At 38.0% G+C, this 27560-nt stretch overlaps 1 protein-coding gene across 2 annotated transcripts in view; it reads left to right on the top strand.

The window, feature by feature from the left end:
• The window catches only part of POLR3B (RNA polymerase III subunit B), a 126028-nt gene that overhangs the window by 17067 nt on the left and 81401 nt on the right, over positions 1 to 27560 (top strand). Inside the window, exons 1-7 of one of the 2 annotated variants that reach the window (XM_007449043.1) lie at positions 535 to 587; positions 2422 to 2497; positions 5146 to 5246; positions 9276 to 9367; positions 10559 to 10676; positions 12337 to 12445; positions 22082 to 22204. In XM_007449043.1, coding sequence (XP_007449105.1) covers positions 535 to 587; positions 2422 to 2497; positions 5146 to 5246; positions 9276 to 9367; positions 10559 to 10676; positions 12337 to 12445; positions 22082 to 22204 — 672 coding nt within the window. Of the gene's footprint in view, positions 1 to 534; positions 588 to 2421; positions 2498 to 5145; positions 5247 to 9275; positions 9368 to 10558; positions 10677 to 12336; positions 12446 to 22081; positions 22205 to 27560 lie in introns of those variants that run through there. The other variant, XM_007449042.1, reaches the window with a different exon arrangement.

The following is a 27560-nucleotide window of genomic DNA, read 5'->3' as shown; positions in this document are numbered from 1 at the left end:
GTAGGGAAAATCCTGCCTTATTTGTTAGCTCATGGGGAGTCATTAGGTATATTCAGGTACTCATATCTTGAATTCCAAAGGTCAGATTGTTTTTCAGGGAGGAAAATTTGAGGGTGTTCTAGTAAGATGGAGGAGAGATGGAGTAAGGACACATAAATGTAAAGCTTTGCTAAGTAAAATTCATGGATTTTTTTTCTCACTTTGGTTTTGAGGAAAATTTATGGATCAGGTGAGATCCATTGTGTAATCTGCTATTTTGTTGCTAACCTGCTTTTTACTTTTTATCTGTTTAGGTGAAAGGCCTTGTGAAACAGCATATAGATTCATTTAACTATTTCATTAATGTAGAGGTAAGCATCAGATCTTGGAAAAGGATATGGTTAAGAATTAACTGGAAGCCAGAATTTTGATTATGTCTAAAGAAAATAATGAAAGCCAATGAAAAGGTTACGAGTGATGCTGACCCCATGTGGTACTTAAAGTAAGGAATCAGCTACTCTTAATTTGCTATTTTGATTATGTCTAAAGAAAATAATGAAAGCCAATGAAAAGGTTACGAGTGATGCTGACCCCATGTGGTACTTAAAGTAAGGAATCAGCTACTCTTAATTTGCTATTTTGATTATGTCTAACTTTTTTATAGTGAATGTAGTTGCTGTCAAAACTCTTTTAACATAATTCACCCTTTATCTGTTTGATAGGAAGATATTTATCAAGTGCTTAATTTTTTTTTTTTTTTTTGCGGTACGCGGGCCTCTCACTGTTGTGGCCTCTCCCGTTGCGGAGCACAGGCTCCGGACGCGCAGGCTCAGCGGCCATGGCTCACGGGCCCAGCCGCTCCGCGGCATGTGGGATCTTCCCGGACCGGGGCACGAACCCGTGTCCCCTGCATTGGCAGGCGGACTCTCAACCACTGCGCCACCAGGGAAGCCCCAAGTGCTTAATTTTTAATTGGTAAGCTAAGGATAACAGGTAGTTATGAGTGAAAAGTTACTGAAACTATTAGGTTTAAACTTTTTTGAAAACAATTTTAGAGGAAAATTACAAAAAAGGGACAAGGAGTTCCCATGTCACACTTCACCCAGTTTATACTAATATTAACATCTTATGTTGCCATAGCATAATTAGCAAAACTAGGAAATTAGCACTGATACAATACTGTTGGCTAATCTACAAATCTTAGTTTTCCCACTAATGTCCTTTTTCTGGTCCAGGATTCAATCCAGGACCTGCATTATGTTCAGATGTCATATGTCTCCTTCATCCTCTCCAATCTATGACAGTTCCTCAAGCTCTCTTGGTCTTTCATGACCTTGACACTTTTGAAGAATTCTGGTCAGTCATTTTGTAGAAAATCCTTGATTCAGGTTTGTGCGGTATTTGCTCGTGGCTACATTGGGTTATGCCTTTTTGGCCAGACTACCACAGAAGCGATGCTTCGTGTCATTCTCACTGTACCATATCAGGGGGTACAGATGTCAGTATATTTAACAGCTGGTGATTTTAACTTAGTTCACTTGATTAAGATGGTATCTTCCAGGTTTCTCCACTGTAAAGTTACTAATTTTTCCTTTAGTAATTAATCACTATTTTGTAAGGTGATCCTTCGAGACTATGCAAATATCTTTGTGACACCAAGATATGGGTACTAAAGTCTCAGTAGACAGAGCTATATTATTTATTCAATCCTAGGATATACATAAAGTAGTTTCAGAATTGTTAATTCATCACTCTGTGAGAATAAAATTTACTAATACTTGTATACTGCTTTTCTGTCTTTGCTGTATCCAATCAAAATACTGTTTTCTAAAGTTACTCAGGTTAGTTATTTTCTTTCTTACCTTTTCAGTGCTGTTATATTATTCATTTGTAGTGCAGTAAGGTTTGTATTCCATTTTGGGTATGTGAGACATTATTATGGTTGTAAGAGTTAGACCTATAGAAAAAAGTCTATTCAGAAAATTGTCCCTCCCCTTCCAGTTCTTCCCACCCTGTTCCCAGTGCTCCTTGTAGGTAACCAGTCTCATTAGTTTCTGCTTTCTTCTTCCTTTTTCTTTTGCACAAATGAGCACATATATTTTTTCCTCTTATATCCTTTCTTATGAGAATGGTAGCGTACTATAGCTACTCTTTTGCATTTGCTTTTTTCCTTAAGTATCATTTGTAGGGAGCTATAGTTTCAATATTTTTGTAAAGAGATTTACAGTATTTTTTTTTAAAGATAACTTGATAACATTTTCTCTCCTTTGTAAACTGTGTGTTCTATGACTTTAAGATCTCCAATTATAATTTTTTAATTTGTCATCCTGTGCAAGATAAGCATTTGTCAAAGGGCAATCTTGTATTCGGGAGGAAAATAGCTTGATTGTTTATATGTTCTTTGAAGAACTGTAATTGGTTCTGGAATAACTTGCTTTTCAGATATCTTAATATCTATGTCGGGCTTCCTGATGTTGAAGAAAGCTTCAATGTAACTAGACCAGTGTCCCCTCATGAGGTAATTATCAACCTTAATTTAATTGGATTTGTTTGGTTTAACTGGAAGAGTCAGTGCCCTTAAAATATATTCTTAAAAAATGATTTAAAAATGGGAAAAAATCTCTTATGAGACAAGATAACCAAAATAAATAAGCACCTGTATAATACCATACTGTATTAGGAAACAGTTTTGTATTAGTTGGTTTATCATTTAATCCTAGTTAACTTGTACTGTTAGGTCACTGTGTCTTTTTTATGTTCTGTTTCTGAGTTTGTTCATGGTCTCTCCACCCCCCATCCTTGCTGACCACTGGTGTCTGGTGCGGTGTGCTGTTCCTGCAGGGGTTTCTTGCTTAGCGCGTATTTTGAGGGTCAGCAGTCCTTGCGTTTGCAGAGGGACTGAGGACAAGGAACTCACGGTCTAGCAGAAGAGGCAGAGGAGAAGAAAATGTAAATGCCAGGGTTTTAAAAGAGCTATAGACAACGGCTTTTAGAACAGGCCTGTTTATTGGCTTTTAACGGATTCTAGATTTCTCTTCAAATTCTTCCACTTAGTGTCCATAATTGGGCATTGATTCAGGAAGGAAAATGATTTTTATAGATTTTTCTGGTTTGTATTAATGTAAAGCTAAAATAGCAATTAGGGAACATAGCACAGGAATCTTTAGTAAAGAGCAAGTAAGGTGTTAGAGTGCTATGATTGTTGTCTAAGCAAGGTGAAACAGGAAGTGTGATCAAGTAACCAGATATTTTATATAGGTAATTTTGGTATTAATCACCGAGTATTGATTGAACATTTATTTTTTGCTGCAAAATTGGGAGATACAAAAGAAATAAGACATAATATCTTTGCTCGAGTTCATACTCTTGTGGATTAAAATAACAAAACAAATGAAACAGAGACACCAGGGTTTGCAGCCTAGACCATAGGTAAGGCGAATATGTGACGTTGGATTGAACAGGGAGCAGTGAGGACTGGATATTGGAACCTGTGTGCCCCGATTTGGCTTTCCCCACCTCTGCTTTCCATTTGGCTAGAACTTTCCAATTTTTCAAGAACTAAACAGCCAATTAACAATTTCCAGGTCACCTTCTAAACTAGTATATTACTGGGTTCAGAGAAGGGAGAAGACGAAGAATTTGAAGTAGTTCAAGAAGGCTGAAGCCACAATTGTCATTATAACAATTATTCCTGATGTTGAAGAAAACACATGGGTATTACTGCACTAAGAGAAAGAGGGTGCAAAGATTTCTTGGAGGGGTATTGACTCTTAGAGAGATGGGGAGCATGGGAGAGCAGGTGGGTGGGCAGTCATGGGACCCACAGCAGGACTGGGGGTGCAGGTACTGCAGGCTCTTCCCACACAGCCCTATTCCTGTTGATAAGAGAGAGTTCGAGGGGGACAGAGGGGGCCCCAGAGGTAGTTTGGGGCCCCATGTTTACCACTTCTGTCAAATTTCATTTCCATTTGAAGGGATGAGTTTGTTAAGACCCATGAATGTCTGCCTATCATGGGTGTTACATTAGTTTTATTAACAAAAATGAGATAATATTTATATAGTACTCTGTACCAGGCACCATTCTAAAAATATATACTTATACTCTTGGGAATTTATTCTTGGGAATATACATTCCCTTTTACATATGAGGAGACTGAGATGCAGAAAGATTATTTAAAACTTAATTGGTAGAGCCAGGATTTGAGCACAGAAAATAGAGTCCACACTCTGATCATCATGCCACCCTACCTTTGGTCAGGCCTGCAGGAGGCTTGATATATTAAATATAAGGTAATGTACTGGTCAATAATAGGACTATATAATATTTTTAAATCCTAGGCACTGTTAGGCTAGAAAAAGTTTGTATCTGTCTTTGGTGCAGTAAAAGCCAGAGAGAGGATTCAGCATCATGAATTGTATGGTTGAGGTTCAGAGAAATTCTCTTTTTGAGACTGCAAGGCACCTGAGGACCATCAATGTAATGGAGAAGTCATTGGAAGATTTTGATGGGGTTTCCTGATCATGGCCCAGGCAAGGGCTTCTCTTAAGCGAGTCATCACCACGTGAAAGTAAAGCGCACACCAACAATTTCTAAAGTTCCGCAGGTGACTCAGAAATGTTAGAATGATGTGTTGAGTGATTCATGCTCTGACATATCCCTTGGAAAGGAATTTTGTGATATAGTTTATAGTTTGTTTGGAGAATAAAAGGAAATATAGTTTAATTCTTTTAGTTTGTGCATGTACATACTTTAGTTATTATTATACTGGTTGTTAACTATTTTGAACAAGCCAGCCACATTGATGACTTTCCAAGGACCCAGTTTGCAAAGGATGATCTAATGGCTTCAAAGATATGGGAGCAGACCGGTGATGGCATCAGATCAGTGAGAAGAAAATCAGTACCAGATTTATTGTCCCATTTCTGGGCTCGCAGGGGTGGGGGTGCTGTGGCAGTGTCTAGATCCATGGCTGACATCATCCCCTCATGGAGAAGGTAAGCTTGTAACTCCCAGTGCCCTTAAGGCAGCACAGGGGGCAGCTGTGTTCCATGGAGGGATCAGAGTCCAGCATGGGCCATACTTCTACTTGAGAAGAGCTCTTTGAGGCTGCCAGGATCCTTTCTTTTCCAGAGAGGAGAAGCCATGATTGTCTGATTCTCTTTCAGTGCCGGTTGCGGGACATGACGTACTCCGCCCCCATCACAGTGGATATTGAATACACCCGAGGCAGCCAGAGGATCATCCGCAACGCCTTACCCATTGGCAGGTGAGGACTGACACCTCCTGGGACCTTGCTGCCAGCATTGCGGCCCTGTGAGATGATCGTGAGCAAGTACTAATGCTCTTCTTGCCCTATTTCCTCATCTGAAAAATGGGGGAGTTGGAGCCTACTTCACGGGGTTATTTTATGGGTCCAGCGAGTCAGCACATGTAAAGCACTTGGAGCAGCGTCCATCACGTTGTTGTGGTTGTTATATTTAAATTGTGAAACCTTTTCTATGAAGTTAAGGAAATTGCTTCCATTTCCTCCTGTAACTCCAGGCTGTTAGGGAACCATTGGGTAAGATAGCATTTCACTGAACGCTCCTGGGCTGGTCGTCTTGGTGGATTCTTACATATTTTGAGTTTTCCTGGAAGAATGAGTGTGTATAGCAGTATTTAAGGCAGAAGTTATTTATTTGCCCAGAACAAGTTTGGAAATAATAGCATCAGCTAGCATTTTTGCTGCCTGCTTTTCCTAATTAGGGAAATATATTGATTCTCCTGTAGAAATGGACAAAATCCACAATATTTAATAATGAGTTTAATAATGATGTTGGACTTTAAACTTAGTGCAAGTAATTACCACTCAAGTGTTCCGCCCCCCTTCAAAAGTGCTAAGAGTTTAATAAACATCCATTTGTTCATTAAATATGCACCAGCTAACTGTCATTGTCTGCGCTCTGCTGGGTCCTCAGGTAAGTAGAAGACACTTAAGACATCGCTTGTTTGGCTACATTCTCCTCATTCTTCACTTAGGAAAAGAAGTAGGGATATTAAAATGTTAATCTTTGTCTTAGCACGACTGTTTATCAGTGTTAAGATCAGAGCTTCTCTCTTTCTTATAAATGGACCATGCTTGTGTCCAGTTAAATCTTGGACTGTTGCTAAATGATTATCCAGTTTGAGTATTGTGAAAGAAAGGCAGGAGATACTGGAGCAAACCAGAAATACATTTAGGGTTTAGATTCTGGGTTAAAGAGGGGCAGGGAAGGATGGGCATGTAACTGGTGTTTGTTGAATACCTACCAGGTGCCAGGTCCTGTGATGGGTGATTTCATTTGTTAGTCCTGCATTCCAAAAAACGACCTCTGTTAATTAGACTGCTTATATGTACCATGTACTACCATTGGAAACATTATCTCATTTAATTGGTTTTTTTGAACTAAAAAGTTTTTAGTTTAATCCAAATAATATTTATACTTGGTAGCAAATCAAATAGTACGTAAGAACATTTGATACAAAGCAGGAGTCTTCCTCCCTACCCTTCCTCATCCCTAGTCCCATTCCTGATCTTGTAACCAGTTCTCTTATTTCTTCTGGTTATTAACATCCATAACTTTAAATGCTATGCTTATACCTTTTTTTCTTGCTACATCAATTTTAGACAGCTATTTTTTGACTCCTAATATAGAAGGTGTGGATTGGTTTATCTGTATCATTCACTTTCCTTCTCCCTTCCTCTTCCAAATTTTGTTTCTCATTTTTAATTCTTCTTTTGGTTGCTCTGGTAATTTTAATATTCTTTAAAAATTTTTTTTAAATATTCTTATATATTAGTGTCTTTTTTCTTTATTTAAATATCAAAATGAGGACTTTTTTTTTTCTGGGTTGTTTTTTTTTTTTTTTTTTGGCCATGCCTCGAGGCATGTGGAATCTTAGTTCCCCAACCAGGGGGAACTAAGGGATTGAACCCACACCCCCTGCAGTGGAAGTACGGAGTCTTAACCACTGGACCACCAGGGAAGTCCCGAAAATGAGGATATTTCTATCCCTACCTTCCCGTTATGATTTCTTTTTTAACCTATGAGTTACTTAGAAGACTTTTTAAATTTGCAAATTGGTGCTTTACATCAAGTTTTGTAACTTTGTGGAGACCTGTTTCTTTTCATACATGTTTCATGTGTGTTTGGAAGCAAGGGGTATTCTCCAGTTGTTGTGTCACTGTCTATGTTTTTCTTTTCGATCAAGCTTGTTAATTGTGTTGTTTAGATATTATGTGTCTTCACTGATTTTTTGATTGGTTTTAATAAGTACTAGGAGAGATGTGTTAAAATCTCCCACTACGATGATAGATTTGTCCGTTTTTCCTTATGTTTTTGTGTATTTTTGCTTTTTGAAGTTATGATATTAGGTACCTGGAAGTTTTGAATTGTTAGGTCTTCCTGGTGAATTGAACCTTTTGATATTGAATATTAGGCATTTATCTTTATCTCTTGTAATATTGTTTTGCCTTAAAATTTATTTTGTCTGCTCTTACTATAGCCACATCTGCTTTCTCTTGGTTATTTTTCTGGCATATCATTTTTTTTATCCTTTTCTTTTTATCTTTATGTCCTTACGTTTTAGGTATGTTTGAAATAAGCTGCATATGGCTAGATTTGAAAAAAAAATTATCTGAGAATGTAGTTCATTTATATTTATTATATGTTACAGATATATGTGGATATACTTCTGTCAACTTATTTTGCATTTTTAATCTGTCCAGCTTTTCATTTCAGTTTTTTCTCTTTTTGCTTTTAGGGTTCATGGACGTTTTTTTTCCTTACTCTCTCCCAGCTGATTTGAAAGTCATGTACAGTAGTTCTGGTTGCTTATGCTTACCTTAGAAATTTTGATTTGCGTATTTTACAAAGTTTGAAAATAATATGTTTATTCTTATGGAAAGGTCATGGACCTTAGACAGCTTTAACTTGGATCAAATCGACCCTCCTGATATACATGCTTTTGTTATGCACTTTAGTTCTAGCTTGTTTTGTCTTTTTTAACCCATATATTAGAAATTATTATTATCTTAGAGCTAATATTTGTTTTCTTTGTTCACTATACATTTTTGCATGTCAGGCTTTCTTCAGCATTTGTTTTTCATCTTCCTGTAGTATTATCTTTTAGAAAATCTTTTTTTTTTTTGGCTGCACTGCACAGCTTGTGGGATCTTAGTTCCCTGACCAGGGATTGAACCCACATCCTCGGTAGTGAAAGTGCAGAGTCCTAACCACTGGACCGCCAGGGAATTCCCTAGAAATTCTTTTAGTGAGGGTTCATTAGTAGTAACTTCTTTGTTTTTGTCTGAAAATATCTTTGTATCGACTTCATTCTGAATGGTGACTTAACAGAATACACAAATCTAGGTTGACAGTCACTGGCTTATCACTGCCCTGTCGTCTGTTAATTGCATGTGTGAAGTTATCTGTCCATCCAACTATGTTCCCTTCCTTTAAAGGCAGGTTACCTGCCATTACCTCTGGCTGGGTTTTAAATCTTCTCTTTGTCTTTGATGTTTTGCATCTTGATTATATGTGGCTTTCTTTTTATTTATTCTGAATAGATATTGTGTGGTTTATGCTTTCATATGTTTTTTAGAGGTTCACAGCCATTGTTTCTTTGACTAGGACTTCTCACACATTCTGTGTATTCTCGCTGTGTAGAAATCTGATTAGACATACATGAGGCCTTCTCACTCTCTCCTTCCAGGACTCTGAAACCCTCATATCTTTATCTCTGTCTCTAAAATACATTCTTAATAATTTCTTCAGATCTCTTTTTCCGTTCAGTAATTCTGTCTTCAGCAGCATCAAATCTATTATTCAGCCTACTCCTAGATTTTTAAGTTAATGCTTAGATTTCTCATTTCTAGAAGTTTTGCTTAGTTCTTTTTCAAAATTGCCTGGTTAGTTTTGATAGTCTCTTGTTCCTTACACTTTGATTCATTGTGCTGTTTCTACCTAAGGGGAGTCACTTTGTTTACCACAAATGAAGTGTTGCCATTTGTCACTTTCGCTCAGGCTTGTCTGCAAAGTTTAAGTAAACCACATGTTTGAGTTTTTGTTATCTGTACCAGAAGAGCAGTGTGCCTGGGGAAATACTTCATTTCACTTGGCTCTTTAATGCAATACCATCCCTCCGCCTTTCCTAGCATGTCAAACAGGAATGCAGACCCCTTGGTGATGTGTGCAGTGCCCAGTATGTATTCTTTTCAGCTTTTTTACCAGTGACAACCTGTATGTGACATTTTCTTTTGTTTTATTTTAAACAGAATGCCCATAATGCTACGTAGTTCAAACTGTGTTCTTACAGGAAAAACACCCGCAGAATTTGCCAAACTGAATGAATGTCCTTTAGATCCAGGTATGTGTGATTTCTTGGATTTGTGCCCTCTTCCTTTTTCTTTTGCTTTTGTTTTGCTCTTGCTGTTGTTTTACCACTTTTCCTCAAAAACAATACCAGCCTTTCTGCTTTATAGTCAACTTGGGCAAAACTTTGCAAAACATTGAGAAATTTGGTTCCAACTTTATTCTATTAGTCTGTATTTTTAAAAGATATACCGTTTCCTCTTTTATTTCAAGTTCAAAACTTTAATACCCCAAGTTCTGATTTATTGCTGTGGTTTATCAGGCTTTCCTTTGTCTCTTTGCTCTGTGGTTTCTTTTGGTATGCTTAAAAATTCAAGCGTAATCTCACAAAGTTCCTTGTCTACCTCATCTGAAAAGTCACAAGTAGCTCACTTCAGACTGTTTTAAATGCCATATAGAGGCAAAAAATGAAGGTCTTCTGTTTAAATTTTTTTAAGTTATATTTTTGTACTTAAGGCAGTATTTTTTTTTAAGTTTCAAGCTTAGCACTTAACAGAAAGTTCTTTTAATTCCTTAATTCATGTTTCACAGTGATTTAGTTTATAGTTGCTCTAATTCCTTTAAATTTGCATAGATATAGAATCCCAGAAGGTTTTGGAAAGAGGTTAACAAAGAACATGACTTAATTAGAAACAGGATTTTGCATAAGTCAAATATGTTGCCTTGTTTTTGCTTATATCCTTATATACTAAAATGAAGTCTCACTTTATCCTGTTCTGAATTGTGTGCAAAAGTATGTCATAATGTTTTACGAGTTTTATTGAATATCGAATATTATTTTGGAAACCTAATCTTAATCTGCCATTGTCAATTATTTGTGAGAAAACTAAGAGCAAATTTTAGCTTATATTGAAGATTGTCAGTTAATTCTGTGCTTATAAAATCTGAAGACTAATTTATTTAACATTTTTTTCATTCACCTCTCATATATGTCAGCTGCTGGTGATCCATAGACCAATGAGATACGTTCCTTGTCTTCAAGAAGTTTATCATCTTGTGGTTCATTTGTATAAAATCATGTGCTGCGACTATTACCAATTTGTAAAACAATATTGACAAACCCCTTTGAACTGAGTGATGACCAGCACCGTGAGGTGATGGAAGAGTGATCAGGAGATCACTGCCATTACTAAATCACACTGTTGGAAGAATAGCCGGTGACACCTTTCTTGTTTCCCTTGGGCAGGGGGCTACTTCATTGTTAAAGGAGTAGAAAAAGTTATTCTTATCCAAGAGCAGCTGTCTAAGAACAGGATCATCGTGGAGGCTGACAGAAAAGGGGCTGTGGGTGCTTCAGTTACCAGGTATGGATAGCAGGGATGGTGTTCTTAAGAAATATTGATCATTCCATTAGTGTCAGATGATTATCGTTCAGTACGGAGGTAGCCAGTTATTTCTCTCCAGTAACAGGCAGTGTAATAGTTAAACTATGTGCATTCAATTGTGTAAGTCTGTAAGCATAGAGTATTGATTTAAAATTTCCAGTGATGAAAGTGTGAGACGTTGCTCAAAAGGCCATTAGTTATTTTATTCAAGTTGAACTTTACGTTAATCTATAGCATTAAAGGAACTTTTAAAAAAGAAATTAAAAAAAACACTCTTTAGTTTTTCATGTGCCTTTTCAGTCTTTTCACCATTTTACATATGTATTCCTACTCTGATATAATCAGAGACTATTTTATACTTAATGAATTGTATATCATGTACTTAACATTGTATTGTTAGACCAGCCTCCTTCATAGTATACTCATTTTTCTACAACTATCCCTTATATCACTCCTGTAACAAATTTTCTCTGATTTATTATTATGTCATTTGAAATTTGGATGTTAATGAGTTCTGGGAATAAAAAAATGTGGCATAGTTAAAATGTCAGTATGCAATAGAGTTTCTCTTCTGACAACCTACAGTGAACAGCTTGGCTTAGAGTTTCTGCATTTTTCCTTTCTGGTGGAGAGGCAGCTAACAATAGTGCCCATTTATTGAGCAGTTACTAGGAGCCAGGCAGTGTACTAGGTGCTTTATATATATTTAATTGTCACCTCAGCCCTCCAAGATAAGTGCTATTATTTCCATCTGTGTAACAGGCCTTGAGCACAGGGTGACATCGATCTTGAGGAAGCCAGCATTTGAATCCAGATCTAATAATTCTGCAACCCACATCCTCCTGTTGTACGCAGCTTTTGAAGCCAGAGCAATCAGGATTTGAATCCCACAGTTCACTAGCTATGAGCTAGTTGGGGGAGTAGTTACTTAGCTTCTCTAAGCCTTGGTTTCCTCGTATGTGATTTGGGGGGCAACACTTCAAAATAAGTCTTAGTATGTAGGAGATTAGAGCTAGTGTAAGTAGAGTGAGTAACAGTGCACACAGCATGTAGTGGGTGATCAGTATGTGTTATTATTGTGGTTGATTAAAGCTTAGAAATGTTTTTAAATCCACTAGGAAAATTACAGCTAACAGAGATCAACAGAAGGAGGTTCCTTAGTTTCTTTTGGCTTCACTGTATACCAAGATTGTAGGTATATCTTATTGGATTATTAGTTTAAAAACTCATATATTTATTCATTTCCGTGTAGTTTTCCCATTATAGTGTAGGCTCATTTTGAAGTTTTTCATTTCAAATGTATAAAATTGATCAGAAATATATCCCACACTAGATCAAAGCAATTCAGGTGGAATAAAAGTGAAGTGGGTCAAAATGAATTAGTGATTGTCACTCATTCACGCACAAAACTTCCACCATAATCTCAAAGCTAAAGAAACAATTCTAGTGTTTTAAAATGTTGATGGAAGTGGTGGTGGAGGCAGGAGAGGAGTTGTGTAAAAAGACACCTATTTGGAAGGACCTTATTGATCGTTGTTGATCAATTGAATCTTATTGATTGGTGGTCATTTGCTACTGCATATTAACTAGCTTGGAACTAAGTGGGGATGTAGTTTAACCAACTTGTGTTTTCTTACAGCTCTACCCATGAGAAGAAAAGCAGAACCAATATGGCTGTGAAACAAGGACGATTTTACTTGAGGCATAATACTTTGTCAGAAGATATACCCATTGTCATCATATTTAAGGTGAGGCTGCAGGTATCCACTGAAAATTATGAAGAATTCTTTTTATGGTTTATTTTCATACGTAATTAGAAATTTGGAGCATAAGGAGTTCTAAAAATAAAAAGATTTGTAGCCTAGAGAAGCTGTCAGTATTTAAAATTGAAAGCTAATAAGATTGGGGTTCAGGTACTTTTAAAAGTAGTGATCTATTTTGTTTTTTTTAATAGATACATGGTAAAGAATTCCAAAGGTACAAAAGGGTATATAGTGATTAGTAAGCCTCCCACCCACCTGTACCTAACCGCAGTTATCCTACCAAAGGATACCACTGCTACTGGTTACTTGTGCATCTCTCTAGAGATAATCTGTGCATATACAGCACATGAGTGTGTAGTAGGTTTCTTTTCTGTGTTTTTTACTTAACATACATTGCACACTATTTTGCACTTAGCTTGTTTTCTTTTTTGTAACTTACATCTTAGAGATAGTGTTATATTAGTTCATACAGAGCTACCATGTTCTTTTTTTAAAAAATAAATAAATAAATTTATGTATGTATGGCTGTGTTGGGTCTTCGTTGCTACGCGTAGGCTTTCTCTAGTTGTGGCAAGCGGGGGCTACTCTTCATTGCAGTGTGCGGTCTTCTCATTGTGGTGGCTTCTCTTGTTGCAGAGCACGGGCTCTAGGCACGCGGGCTTCAGTAGTGCCACAACTACTTGTTGCAGAGCACGGGCTCTAGGCACGTGGGCTCAGTAGTTGTGGCTCACGGGCCCTATAGTGCAGGCTCAGTAGTTGTGGCGGACAGGCTTAGTTGCTCCATGGCATGTGGGATCTTCCCGGACCAGGGCTCAAACCCATGTCCCCTGCATTGGCAGGCGGATTCTTAACCACTGCACCACCAGGGAAGCCCTACCATGTTCTTTTTAACAGAGGGTTCTATTTATGGGTGTACCATAATTTATTTATCCATTCCCTTATCAGTGGACATATACAGCTCTTGCTATTACAGAGCTGCTATAATATTTTATACAGGGCAAGGATATCTGTAGGCTAAGTTCCTAGCAGTGGAATTTTCTAGGTCAGAGAGTATGGACCAAGTTTTTTGTTCTTTTTTATGGACTTCAGGATTCTGGTGAATTTCTTCATAAACACGAATCTTTAAAGCTGATTTATCTTGTTTGTGAATTGTTGACTTAGAACCCAAAAGACATTTTCCCATAGAAATAATATTTAAATGGTATAGTCTTCTCAGATAATTCTCAGATAATAGTGGCCCATTTAGCCTGCTCTGCGACTTAAATATTATACATATTCTATGAATGGCTATTTGTAGTATTAGTCATTAATCAAACAGAAAAATAGTCAGCATTATGTGATACAGTTGATGGTCAGTAATTGCAGATTCTGTATTTGGCAATTCTCCTACTTGCTAAAATTTATTTGTAACCCCCAAATCATCATGTGTGGTGTGATTTTACCGTTATTCACAGACATGTGCAGGCACAGCAGCGAAAAATTCGAGTCACCAAACTCGTACATTCCCAGCTGAGATCAAACATGGGGATACCCTACCTTCTCATTTCAGCTCTCATACTACAAACAAATGCCCTTTTTGCAGTCTATTTAGTGCCATGTTTTTCAAATTTTTGTGCTTTTCGTAAGCGATCTTGTCGTTTAAAATGGGCCCAGGCATGGTGCTGACGTGCTGTGTAGTGTTTCTAATCACAAGAAGGCTGCAGTGTGCCTTACGGGGGAAAACGTATGTGTTAGATAAGCTTCATTCAGGAATGAGTTACAGTGCTGCTGAATGCAGTCACAATGTTAATGAGTCGACGATGATGTATATTAAATAAGGTGTCTTTAAACAGAACACACATAAAACAAGGTTCTGTATTGATCAGTTGAAGAAAGTGTAACCAGAGGCTCACAAGAACCTAACTCTGGGTTTCTCCTGGGAACAATGTTTCACTGTTCACTAATTCAGTGTTTGCAGCAACTTTGTAGAACATGAGGTATATGGGTATAAAATGAATCTTGACAACTAGGTTGATTGAAATAAAGAGCTCAGGTTATTTGAGGAATTACTGAAAGATACTGGGTAATTCAGATAATTTTAGAGGTTGATAAGCCTCCAGTGTTCATAGGTATTGAATGGATATTGACAAGTCAGGTTCATTAACTCAGGACATATCCATATTCTAAAAGCAATTACAAGAAGGAGGTTGTAGGAAATTTTTTTAATGCTTAGTATAGCTTAATGTGATTTTGAGTTCTCTAAGTGAGGTGATGCCATTTATTTTCTTTTTAGGATGATGATGATGATCGTAATAGCAGTACCATTGTATTGGGGGGGCCAGAGAGAATTCTTAAATTTACTTTATTACCTTTCTTCAAAGTTTATATTTTTTGTAATTATGATTTTTGTAAAAGGCAAAGTAATTTTGTCTTTTTTTTATAGGGATCCCACAGTGCTCAGCGCAGTATCTTGTGTACATAGTGGGATTTGGTGGATAAAGAAAATTTTATCTATGTAAAATTACGTCTCCAGCAGAGGGCAGTATGTTACCATGCATCAGAAGGACTTTTATGGATGGTTTCAATGGTTGAAGGTGCATAGGACTGCTTTCCTTAGACCAGAAATTATACATTAATTATAATGCAGATAATCTTATATCACTCATATGGAAAATGGATCACTAGACACATGCATGCCTTAAAACCAGAAAATCTTTATTAAATACTTTTTTTTGACTAGTTGACAAAAGTTTGATAAGACAGTTTCTTCTGTCAAATTTGTTTAAATTTATGTTGTAAATGTATACATATATTTATAGCTGACTTATTAAATCCTTTTTAGAATGGGGCTATAAATTAACAATGTGCATTTTTATGTAACCAGTAGTTGAGATTTCAAACTTCTTCCTTTCTGATTATAAAATAGTCCTTGCATTGTAAAATTTCAGAAAGCCACTAAAAAGTATAAGTACTTTTTTGGATATATTTTTTTCAAGACTTTTTTTCCTTTGCTTTTGTAATATACACATTGATTTTATTTTTTTTTTCATTTAACAATGAATTGTGACTAGCTTTCCTCATCTATTAATAAAATCCACATCATTATTTTTAGTAGGTATTGTATTATAGAATGCGTGTATGTGGTATAATCTATTAAGCAAATTCCTATAGTGTGACATTTACATGTCGTTTTTTTCCCCTAAGTTTTCACTCTTATACACAACTCTGGGGGTCCTTGTACATACATGTTTGTGCATGTTGCTGATTATTTTGTGAGACTTAATTCCTGGGCGTGGGATTATATATATTTTTAGAAACTTGGTGCATGTCATTAAATTTTTCTCCCGAAACATATTCATTACATTTTAATCAGCAGTATATATAAGTTAAAATAAATATTTAGAAATTTTCAGTTCAAGTAAATTGATTAAATTCATTGGTCACACATAGTCACTTTTTTTGGTCTCCCACAATAGGGATGTTTTAATAAACTTGTTTGATAACCACTATTGAGACTTTTGCATCTGGGAGGGAGCATAGAATATTGGTATCTTAGAATCAGACTGATCTAGGTTGATTTCCAGCCTCTCCACTTATTAGCTGTGTGTCCTTGGGCAGATTTCCCAATCTTCCTGAGTCTTGGATAACTATATCTAGTTAGTTATCCAAGTGAGCATTTCACCTAAGGGGGTTGTTTGAAGAGCAAATGAGATAATTTATATTTTGAACAGTAGACTGCGTAGAAAGACAATGCTATTTCTTTTTACTAAGTTCTTACACATTTAATGTCAGAAGCCCCGGAAAATAAAGTAGGATATGAGAAAAGTCACATCATTTCTCTTTTTGTGTTGTGTGGCCCTAACACAGACCTTGACAGTCATTAGGACTTGATGGTTGTTGATTGTAGCCAACAATTGGCTAAAAGTGACAGAATCAGCAGGGTTTCCAGACTCCATGCTGAGTCTGAATATGACGGATAAAGCTTTTAACGCCTAGATAAGCCTTATTAATGGACTTGAATCACTACAGACGTTCTCCTGCCCATGAATCTTCCCTACTTTACATTTGTATCCCTCAGTATTCAACAGCTGCACTATGATGGCATCTGTAGTCTGAAAATTTTTGTGGAAGAGAGGACAAATATCAAGGGTGTTGGGCATTGTATTATATTGAAATTTTTGATCTTTAAAGAGAAAAAAAATTACAAAGTTAAAGTGGGCCATCACAGTTCTTTTATTATCTGCTAGGACTGCTTTTGGTATTGATAGATTGACTTCTGTCTGCTTTAAAGAAAAATAAGTGATTTCTGAATGTTAGATACTTTAGCAACTTACCCATTTCCCTTCTTCACGTAATATATGTCAACATGTCACCGTTAGCTTACATATCATTCTCTTCTGCTCATTAGTATTCTTTCTGTCTCTAAAAATCACACTTTTAGTCACACTTAGTGGATATCCAAGGGGAAGACTTCCTGCCACTTTTTAAAGAGCACCTCCCCTTATTTTTTTTCTTATTGCTGATTGCCAGACTGGGTGACCTGCTGAAACGTATTATCTCTGCTATTTTTTCATAAGGTTATTGAATAGCATTCACTTTAAAAAAAAATTTTTATTTTATTTTTTATTTTTTTATGTCTTTATTGGAGTATAATTGTTTTACAGTGGTGTGTTAGTTTCTGCTTTATGACAAAGTGAATCAGTTATACATATACATATGTTCCCATATCTCCTCCCTCTTGTGTCTCCCTCCCTCCCACCCTCCCTATCCCACCCATCCAGGTGGTCACAAAGCACCGAGCTCATCTCCCTGTGCTATGCAGCTGCTTCCCACTAGCTATCTGTTTTACGTTTGGTAGTGTATATATGTCCATGCCACTCTCTCACTTTGTCTCAGCTTACCCTTCCCCCTCCCCATATCCTCATGTCCGTTCTCTAGTAGGTCTGTGTCTTTATTCCTGTCTTACCCCTAGGTTCTTCATGACATTTTTTTCCCTTAGATTCCATATATATGTGTTAGCATACGGTATTTGTCCTTCTCTTTCTGACTTACTTCACTCCGTATGACAGACTCTAGGGCCATCCACCTCACTACAAATAACTCAATTCCGTTTTTTTTCATGGCTGAGTAATATTCCACTGTATATATGTGCCACATCTTCTTTATCCATTCATCCGATGATGGACCCTTAGGTTGTTTCCATCTCCTGGCTATTGTAAATAGAGCTGCAATGAACATTTTGGTACATGACTCTTTTTGAATTATGGTTTTCTCGGGGTATATGCCCAGTAGTGGGATTGCTGGGTCATATGGTAGTTCTATTTGTAGGTTTTTAAGGAACCTCCATGCTGTTCTCCATAGTGACTGTACCAATTCACATTCCCACCAGCAGTGCAAGAGTGTTCCCTTTTCTCCACACCCTCTCCAGCATTCACTTTTGACTTATTAGTTAGGTGAAATGATTTCAGGTATCTGGAGTACAAAGAGTTCCGTATAAAGCTAGTTTTCAGATGTCTGAATTATGTCTGTAAAGCAAAATGGTTGGGCATTTTGCTGTCATTTCCATAGCAATTTGTCATTTATTTGTAGCTGTGACTTCCAAAGGTTAAACAGTCATAAAGCCAGTTCCATCTTTGGAGCTGGAGCACAGTTGATTATAACCTGACTGAGTTATCACCCTGTATTTCAGTGATCTGTTATAGGAAGAGTTTAGGCCTTTTAGAGCAAAGCTTTGCCACTGATCATTCTTTATGCACATATGGTGTCATTTACCATGTGCTTGGCATATCTTTGCTTCATAACTTAGAAATATTTGGTAGGCCTAAGTGGTCTGTTTAGATTCACGTTAGGCCACTCAAGAGTTTTGTGCAATTATAAAATTACTGCCTAGATCAGCATCAGGACAACTTGAAGTGGCAATCCATATGTCAAAAAGGGAAGGACTTTTTCATTATTAAACACCAAAAGAGGCAATCGAGTCTTTTTTACTTGGAGATTACTGAACTAAACAGTATTAAGGTAATATAGGTGGCATTCAGATGATTTAGATGTTAACTTGCCTAAAGAAAGGGGGCTCAACCAGAGAGCCACTGCCATTTCAACTCTAGGATACTATTTATGTTTTAGTGAGATTTTTTCCTGCTGCTTGGTTTGCCATCTGTCCTGTATAGCAGCAGCCCCCAACCTTTTTGGCACCAGGGACCAGTTTCAGGGAAGACAGTTTTTCCATGGATGGGGCGGCAGGGGGGATGGTCCAGGCGGTAATGCGAGCGATGGGGAGCGATGCGGGGCGGCAGATGAAGCTTTGCTCGCTCGCCTGCCACTCACCTCCTGCTGTGCGGCTCAGTTCCTAACAGACCAAGACCGGTACCGGTCCACAGCCTGGGAGTTGGGGACCCCTGCTGTATAGGTCTCTTTTTAGTGTTCCGGCTTTCCTCTGAGAAGGGAGGTGCATTAGTTACAAAGTTTCACATCAAAGGTTTTAGAGAAGGTGACTGCAAACTATTGCCTTAGTATTGTTTTTTTAAAAAATGTTTTGCTTCCATTGAAACCCATATAACATTATTTTGAGAGATTGACAAGTAAAAATTAACTTATATTCTATTTAGCTTTTCACAGAGTAATGTTCTCATCTGATGTTTCTGAGTGGCTACTTGGCAGACCAAGGAGGAAGTGCAGATGGCTCTACATATACACCATCACCATTGGAGTAGCTGCAACTCAGTGTGTTTGGTCAAAGGATAATCCAGTTTTTTGTTGTTTGTTTTCATTTGTTTAAAAATTAGACCTGATAATTTTTTAGGATTGCTTTCTTCTTTAATCCATGAAAGACTAAATGTCTTAATGAATTTGTGTAATTTTTGGAGTTGGTGTCTAGTGTCCATTTGAATAAGTACATCACATCAGATTAAGAAAACATGAAAATTAACATACAAAAAAGAGATCTGTATCCTTAGAACTTCTTTATTTGTTCACTAAACAAAACCTTTTTTGAACAAAACAAGTTATACACTTAAAAATATATATATATATTTTTTTTAACATCTTTATTGGGGTATAATTGCTTTACAATGGTGTGTTAGTTTCTGCTTTATAACAAAGTAAATCAGTTATACATATACATATGTTCCCATATCTCTTCTCTCTTGCGTCTCCCTCCCTCCCACCCTCCCTATCCCACCCCTCCAGGCGGTCACAAAGCACCAAGCTGATATCCCTGTGCTATGCGGCGGCTTCCCACTAGCTAGCTACCTTACGTTTGGTAGTGTATATATGTCCATGCCTCTCTCGCTTTGTCACAGCTCACCCTTCCCCCTCCCCATATCCTCAAGTCTGTTCTCTAGTAGGTCTGTGTCTTTATTCCTGTCTTACCCCTAGGTTCTTCATGACATTTTTTTTTTCTTAAATTCCATACATATTTGTCTTTTTCTTTCTGACTTCACTCTGTATGACCGACTCTAGGTCTATCCACCTCATTACAAATAGCTCAATTTCGTTTAAAATATATATATTTTAAGTTTAGTAGATTTAATTCCCAAAGTTAGTCTATTAGTTATCTGTGCTGAATAACAAATTACAGCAGAGTCTCTGTTGGTGAGGGGTTAGGGCATTGCTTGGCTGAGTGCTTCTGGCTCAGGGTCGTTCATGAGTCGAGGTGTCAGCCAGGGCTACAGTGGTCTGAAGGCTGGATGATTGGAGCTGGAGGGTGGCTCACCATCAGGGTGAGAGCCTTTGCTCCTCACCACTGGACCTTCCATGGATGCTTGAGTGTCTCCATGACATGGCTGCTGGCTGCCACAAAGGGAGCCAGCAGGAAGCGGCAGTGCCTTCCATGACCGAGGCTCCAGAGTCATGCAGTCTTTTCTACCTTTTCTGTATACATGAGTCATTAAGTTTAGCCCACACTCAAGGGGAGGAGAATTAGTCTTTACCTTTTGAAGAGAGTGTCAAAGAATTCGTGAACATTTTCAAAACCATCACAGTTGGCCTGAAAGGGACATAGCATCTATTTAGCTGCCCCCAAAAGCTTCAAAACTTTAAATAAGCTTACATCTGATCCTGAGGTGTCCAAATCGAATTTTAAGATACAGACTACTAAAATTCAAATGTAGAGTTATAGAATGTTGAGCTGGAGTGGGCCTGGTTGTGCCCTGTCGTGACAAATGAAGAAACTGGGGTGGAGGAGATGGCGTGTAATAGTGGTAGTCAGGCCTGTTGTTGACATTCTCTCTTGGTTCTGGAGAGGTTCCCTTTCCGTTGTACTCAGGTTCATGTTCTCCATGTTCTGCATCAGACTCAAAATTCCTTTTTCCTTCTCTCTCTCTCTCTTGTGTATGGAGAGCTGCGAACTAGATCATTAAAGTTTAACTAGACAAGTACCCCTGGTTCTCTTTTCTCTGTGTAGCTAAAGGAAGAATTTTAATGCAAACATAACTTTCCCCTTCACTCCTCTGCCAAGAGAGGTTTAGTGAGATTATGCTGTATTTCTTTTTTTTTTTTTTTTTTTTTTTTTTTTTTTTCGGTACACGGGCCTCTCACTGTTGTGGCCTCTCCCGCTGCGGAGCACAGGCTCCGGATGTGCAGGCCCAGCAGCCATGGCTCACGGGCCCAGCCGCTCCGTGGCAATGTGGGATCTTCCCAGACCGGGGCACGAACCCCTGTCCCCTGCATCGGAAGGTGGACTCTCAAGCACTGCGCCACCAGGGAATCCCTATGCTGTATTTCTTGATAACGGCAGAATGCCAGGCAAATGTGTGAAGGAGTAAGCCTCAGTACCATATGGAATGTACAAAGACCTGCGTTGCCAGCTGCCACCTTGAAACACTTAAAGATAAGTGGGTTTGGGCTTCCCTGGTGGCGCAGTGGTTGAGAGTCCGCCTGCCGATGCAGGGGACGCAGGTTCGTGTCCCGGTCTGGGAAGATCCCACATGCCACGGAGCGGCTGGGCCCATGAGCCATGGCCGCTGAGCCTGCGCGTCCAGAGCCTGTACTCTGCAACGGGAGAGGCCACAACAGTGAGAGGCCTGCGTACCGCAAAAAAAAAAAAAAAAAGAAAGATAAGTGGGTTTCTTAAACCTAAGTGTGTTCTTGGTTTTATAAAAATCTCCTTAAAAACCTGCATCAAGTAGAGCTTGATATCTCTAGAATAGTGAAGTAAAACATCCGTTAAGAAAAGTTCTTTTAGCCTGAAGGTGCATGATTTGACAGTTCTCAGAGAAATTAATCTTGTGGCAAAACTAATCAGGGTTCTGTTTATTTTCAGCCATGCATATTTTCTGATTTACTGCTCTTTGCCTGTTTTGTTTTGTTTTCTTCAGTTTGCCTTTAACTGTGACCAGTCTCCACTATACCTCCTTACTTCTTTCTCATGATGAAAATCATAGGATACTTTAAATTATAGAAGACAGCACACATACAAAAAGTGCTTGAGAATGTTTGTTTTCCTCTTCCTAATCAAAATTTCTGTTTCAGGTTCTTCTGCAGCTTGGGCTATGGCTGCCAATGCCAGATGGCACCGTTTCTGAGAAAAGAGCTAGCTTTTGCTTAGAAGTAATACCCACAAACAATGCCAAATTAGCATAAGCAAATGTCAGTGAGTTAACACAAAGCCAACACTCATTCTATCTTTTCTTTCCTTCCTAGGCCATGGGTGTTGAGAGTGACCAGGAAATTGTGCAGATGATTGGAACAGAGGAGCACGTGATGGCTGCATTTGGGCCCAGTTTGGAAGAGTGCCAGAAAGCTCAGATTTTCACACAGATGCAGGTGTGTCTTTTCATGTTGTCCTTTGCTATGAAAGGGGATTGGAGATTTAATGCTGCTCATTGATAAAGCGTCAGATGCAGTGACTTTTAAGGGTATAGGTTTGGGGAGGATGTTGGGGAGATGGGAGGAGTGGTAGAGAAGCTTCCTTGGCTCATTATTTGAGGGATTGGAGGAAGGAGTTTGCCTAGACAAATGATCAGCCTTTGGTGTGTAACTTAGGAGCGGGGGGACCAAGAGGCTTTTGTTCTGATAGAAGAGCAACTACTCTTCTTTTCCTTATTTGCCTGAGTGATACAAGTTTTTAAACTACAGCAACTCTAGTGTAGAAGGTATTTTTTTTCATGTGTTTCTCTTTAATATTCCTTTTTATTCCCTACTTCCAGTTGCTTTCAGCATCCAGTTTTATGTGGTCTGTATCCCTTTTCCTGAATTCCCAGTGTGTCCAGCAAGAAACACCCAGGTTTAGAACCCCTTTACCACCACAGAGCCTTCGTTGACCTGCCTTGGGCACTACCAGTTGGAACCTGTGGATTGTAGGACAAGACTCAAAGATGAAGTTAGGGAACTGTATATATGTTAAACATAATCAAAATAATTGCACTTCCCTTCCTATGTGACAGGGAGCCCTAATTGCCATACTTAGGATTTTTAGTTATACATTTGTAAAGTGCTTTCCTAAGTGTAAATCAGTAGTGACGTTCCTCATAGTCATCCTGGGAGGTAGGAATTCCTTACTGTAGAAGCACAGTGGACAGTTCTTATGTATGCATACATATATTGTCTGTTCTGTGGGTTGCTTCCAAGGTATAAATTCCATGCTGCTTTTTTCTTGTCACCCAGGATGTTATTAGAGATAGCATCTTATATCTGTTAGTATGTGTTCTGAAAAGTCAAACCAGTCTTGATATTTTCATAGACTGAGCCAAACATTTAGGAAGGTTGGTTGTCATATGTAAGTACATATAATTCAAAAGCACAAATCAGTAGGGATTATTCTTATCACTGCCTTCTTTTTCTGTAGTTAATTAACAGTCAACTCTAGTTATCAGGCAGGCAGCATCAGGAAAAGTTGTTTGGATTTAGGAGATTCTAATTTTGCTCTTCATTGAAAGTGAAATATTTAGTGAATATGCATTTTTGTTATAAACTGAAATTACACTGTCCAGGGGCTCCAAGAACATGAAGAGAAAACGTTAAGAAACACCGAGGAATTGGCTCAATTTTGGAAGACGCACTCTATGCTTTAAAGCTGTATAATGCCTTGGAAGAACAATTTACCTTAATGCTACCCCCATGGATTCAGTGAGATCCATTATTCATTTATTACAAACATCATCATTGTTGGTCAGATAACCTTTTCACTGTAAAGCTATTTGAGCAGGGGCTAAACAGTGGGTTGGAAAATCATTCGTTTATTTCTCTTAAATAGGTACTGACAGAAAATTTTAGCTAACGGAACTAGAAAAGTTCAGTTAAAAGATGAGGAGAGGGGCTTCCCTGGTGGCGCAGTGGTTGAGAGTCTGCCTGCCCATGCAGGGGACGCGGGTTCGTGCCCCAGTCCGGGAAGATCCCACATGCCACGGAGCAGCTGGGCCCATGAGCCATGGCCACTGAGCCTGTGCGTCCAGAGCCTGTGCTCCGCAACGGGAGAGGCCACAACAGTGAGAGGCCCACGTACCGCAAAAAAAAAAAGATGAGGAGAATGTGCAATTATTTAACTTAAGAAAGACAAATGTTCCTAACGTGAGAAAGACAGACAGGAAGTAGAAGTTTGAGATCATGGCTTGTTCTCTGTATGCTGGATTAAAGCAAAGATGAATTATTTGCAACTGATGAAAGGTTACAGAGGCACAGGTAATCCAAAATGGTTGATAAATTGAACATATGAGTTAGGGTAACATCAATATTTTATGTTATTCTAATCGAAAATGTAGCAAGTACACTTTATCTTACATGATAGAACTTTTGACGACATGGCACTTTAGTGGATTGCTTAAAATCTGTGTTTTGTTTTGTCTTTAATGCTTCCCTTTTCAGTGGTTCCTCCACTTCTGCTCACAAAGCCTTTTTGCTGTTATATTGGTCACGGATGTTTTACATTTTCATTGCCAGGGGCTCTGATAAATAGAGAAGAAATTAGTTATTACCTTTTGGGGAGGATAGGATGCACTAGGGGTGTCATCTTGGCCTGTTTATGAACAGATTGGGCTCTTACCCTAACCCTCACACTGTGAACCCCTGGCAACTTTATTAGGTATTCTAGGGAAAAGGTGACTTTCTGCTACATCAGAAAGAATACCAGGCTCCCCTGTGTTCCTCTGTTTCTTTCTCAAAGAAGTGAAGAATCTTTAGCCTCTTTCCCAAGGGAACTAGAAGACCCAATTTTTTTTTTTTTTTTTTTTGCGGTACGCAGGCCTCTCACTGTTGTGGCCTCTCCCGTTGCAGAGCACAGGCTCCGGACGTGCAGGCTCAGCGGCCATGGCTCACAGGCCCAGCCGCTCCGCGGCATGTGGGATCTTCCCGGACCGGGGCACGAACCTGTGTCCCCTGCATTGGCAGGTGGACTCTCAACCACTGAGCCACCAGGGAAGCCCTAGAAGACCAAAATTTAATGAAGACAGCTCAGTTTAGGGAAAACTGAAGTGCCTATCTATTCGTGGTTCCCACCAACTGCTGACTTGCCTCAGTCAATTACTTAGTTACTACTTACTGCTAGGTTACCGGCAGCTTGTGTTTTAAAGGTCTTAAGTTTATCTTACACTCTAAATGACCTTTTTTTTTAACCAGGGAAGATTCCTAGATTTGATGTCCAGCCTTAACAGAGGAGTTCCATTTAGTTCTAGGAACTATTTTAGTTGTTAGGAATCGAAAAAGACCACATGTCATCTAGTAAGAGAGCCATACAGGTAAATAGATAATTAAAATATAGTGTGATCTGAACATGAATGGAAGTACTCAATTCTTTATACATAAGGAATTAAAATAGCACAGAGAAAGGAGTGTGGTTAGGAAAGGCTTCAAAGAGGAAGTGATACCTGATCTAGGTTTTGCAGCATGGAGAAGAAATTTCCCAGGCAGGTAACTGGGGACAGGAATTCCAGGATAAAGAATCATCCCTTTCTTCTAACTGAAAACCAGTTTAAAAAAAAAATGCATTCATTGCTTTTACAAAATAATAAGAACCACATTATCCTCTTCTTTTCAAACTTTTTTTTATGGAAAAATTTCAACATATACAAAGTATACGGAATAGTATTATGAACCCCATGTGCCTATCACCCAGCTTCAACAATTAAAAACACTTTGCCATTCTTGTTTCATCTAAATCTCTATCTCCTCCTCACCTATTACTTGATTCATTTTTAATATTTCATTTTTTAGGTAAAATGTATATACACTGATAAGTACAAATCTTAATTGTATAATTTTTATAAGATATAGAATATTTCCATTACCCCAGAAAGTTCCCTCATGCCCCTCCTAGTTAGTTTTCACTTCTGTTATCTTCTTCCCCAACTGATCTTATTTTTTCACCATAGATTAGTTTTGCCTGTTCTAGCATTTTATATATGGAATTATGCAGTGTAAACTTCTTGGTGTCCAGCTTTTTTTGTTGAGCGTATTGTCTTAGATTCAGCCAAGTTGTTCCTCTTTATGTCATCTATCCATGTGGTCTGTTCCTTTTTATTGTTTTTTTGTTTTCTGTGTGTTTTTTTTGTCTGTTTTTTTTTTTAATTTGGCTACACTGTGCAGCTTGCAGGTTCTTAGTTCCCCGACTAGGGATTGAACCTGCACCCCTGCAGTGAAAGCACGGAGTCCTAACCGCTGGACCACCAGGGAATTCCCATGTTCCTTTTTATTGCTGAGTAGTGTTCCATTGTATGAATATACCACAATTTGTTATCTTTTCCTGTTGATGGACATTTGGTTTGTTTCACTCTTTTCCTGTTATGAATAAAACTGCCGTGAACGTTTGTGTACGAGTCTCTGCCTGAACAGTTTGGCATTTGTCTTGGATAAATACCTAGGCGTAGAATTGCTGGATCAAAAAGCAGTTGTGTATGTAACTTTTATAAAGTTGGAACTGCCAGATCTTTTTCCAAAGTGATGGTACCATTTTGCAGTCCCCCCAGCTGTGTCTGAGAGTTCTGATTGCGTCACATCCTCACCAACATTCAGTGTTGTCAGTCTTTTTAACTTTAGCTATTCTAGTGGGTGTTTGGTGGTATCTCATTGTGGTTTTAATCATGCATTTTTCAGATGACTAAGGACGTTGAACACTTTTTCATGTGCTTATCGACTTCCTTTGTGAGGTGTCTGTGCAAATCTTTCGCTCATTTTCCTTATTGAGTTGCCTTTTTATTATTGAATTTCAGAGTCCTCTTTAAAAAATATAAAAAATTAAAATTAAAAAATATATATACATATATCCTGGATATAAATCCCTTGTCAGGTTTATGTATTGCAGGCATTTTCTCCCAGCCCATTACTTCCCTATTCATTATCTTAACTGTGATGAACAGTTTTTAATTTTGATAAAATCTGATTATCAATAGGGTGTTTTTATTTGTTTTCTTTATGGTTATTGATTTCCATTTAAAGAAATCTTTGCCTCCCCCAAGAGTAGTAACATGTTCTCCTATGTTTTATTCTGGAAACATTATAGTTTTACTTTTTATGTTTATGTTTAAAATGCATCTTAAACTAATTTTCTATTTGGTGTGAAATAAGGGTCAAGGTTAATTTTTTACTTTACGGGTATTTAGTTGTTTTGACATCATTTATTGAAAAGACTTTCCTTCGCCCATTGAATTGCTTTGGCACTTTTGTCAAAAATCAGTTGACCATAAAAGTTGGTTTATTTCCGCACTTGTTATTCTCTTCCATTGATCCGTTTGTCCTTACCCTCGCATCACACTGTCTTGATTACTATAGCTTTATAGTTGAAATCACGTAATGTAAATCCTCTGACTTTTTCAGGATTGTTTCGGCTCTTCTTTTTCATTTCCATATATATTTTGGAATCAATCAATTTTTGTTTTTTAAAAAGCCTGCCAGGAGTATAATTAGCAATTATGATATATCTCTTGGTCAGTTTGGAGAGAATTTTAACAGTAAGCCATTTTAACACTATTATATGTTCCAGTCCATGAAAATGGCATAACCCTCAATCTATTTAGGTTTTGTTTTCTTTCAGCAGTGCTTTGTTGATTTCAGGATAGAGGTCATACATGGTGTAATTCCTTCTTGAGGGGAAAAACTACTACCCCAAAACGTTAACTATAGACTGTGGTGCTCTCTGGGAGGAAGATTGATGGCTGATACATCTATCTCCTCTGTATTTTCTAAATTTCCT

Source organism: Lipotes vexillifer, unplaced genomic scaffold (genome assembly GCF_000442215.2).
Source record: "Lipotes vexillifer unplaced genomic scaffold, Lipotes_vexillifer_v1.1 scaffold1014, whole genome shotgun sequence".
Lineage (NCBI taxonomy): Eukaryota > Metazoa > Chordata > Mammalia > Artiodactyla > Lipotidae > Lipotes > Lipotes vexillifer.
Note: the sequence above shows the minus strand (reverse complement) of the source record. Positions and strands in the feature narration are given on the sequence as shown.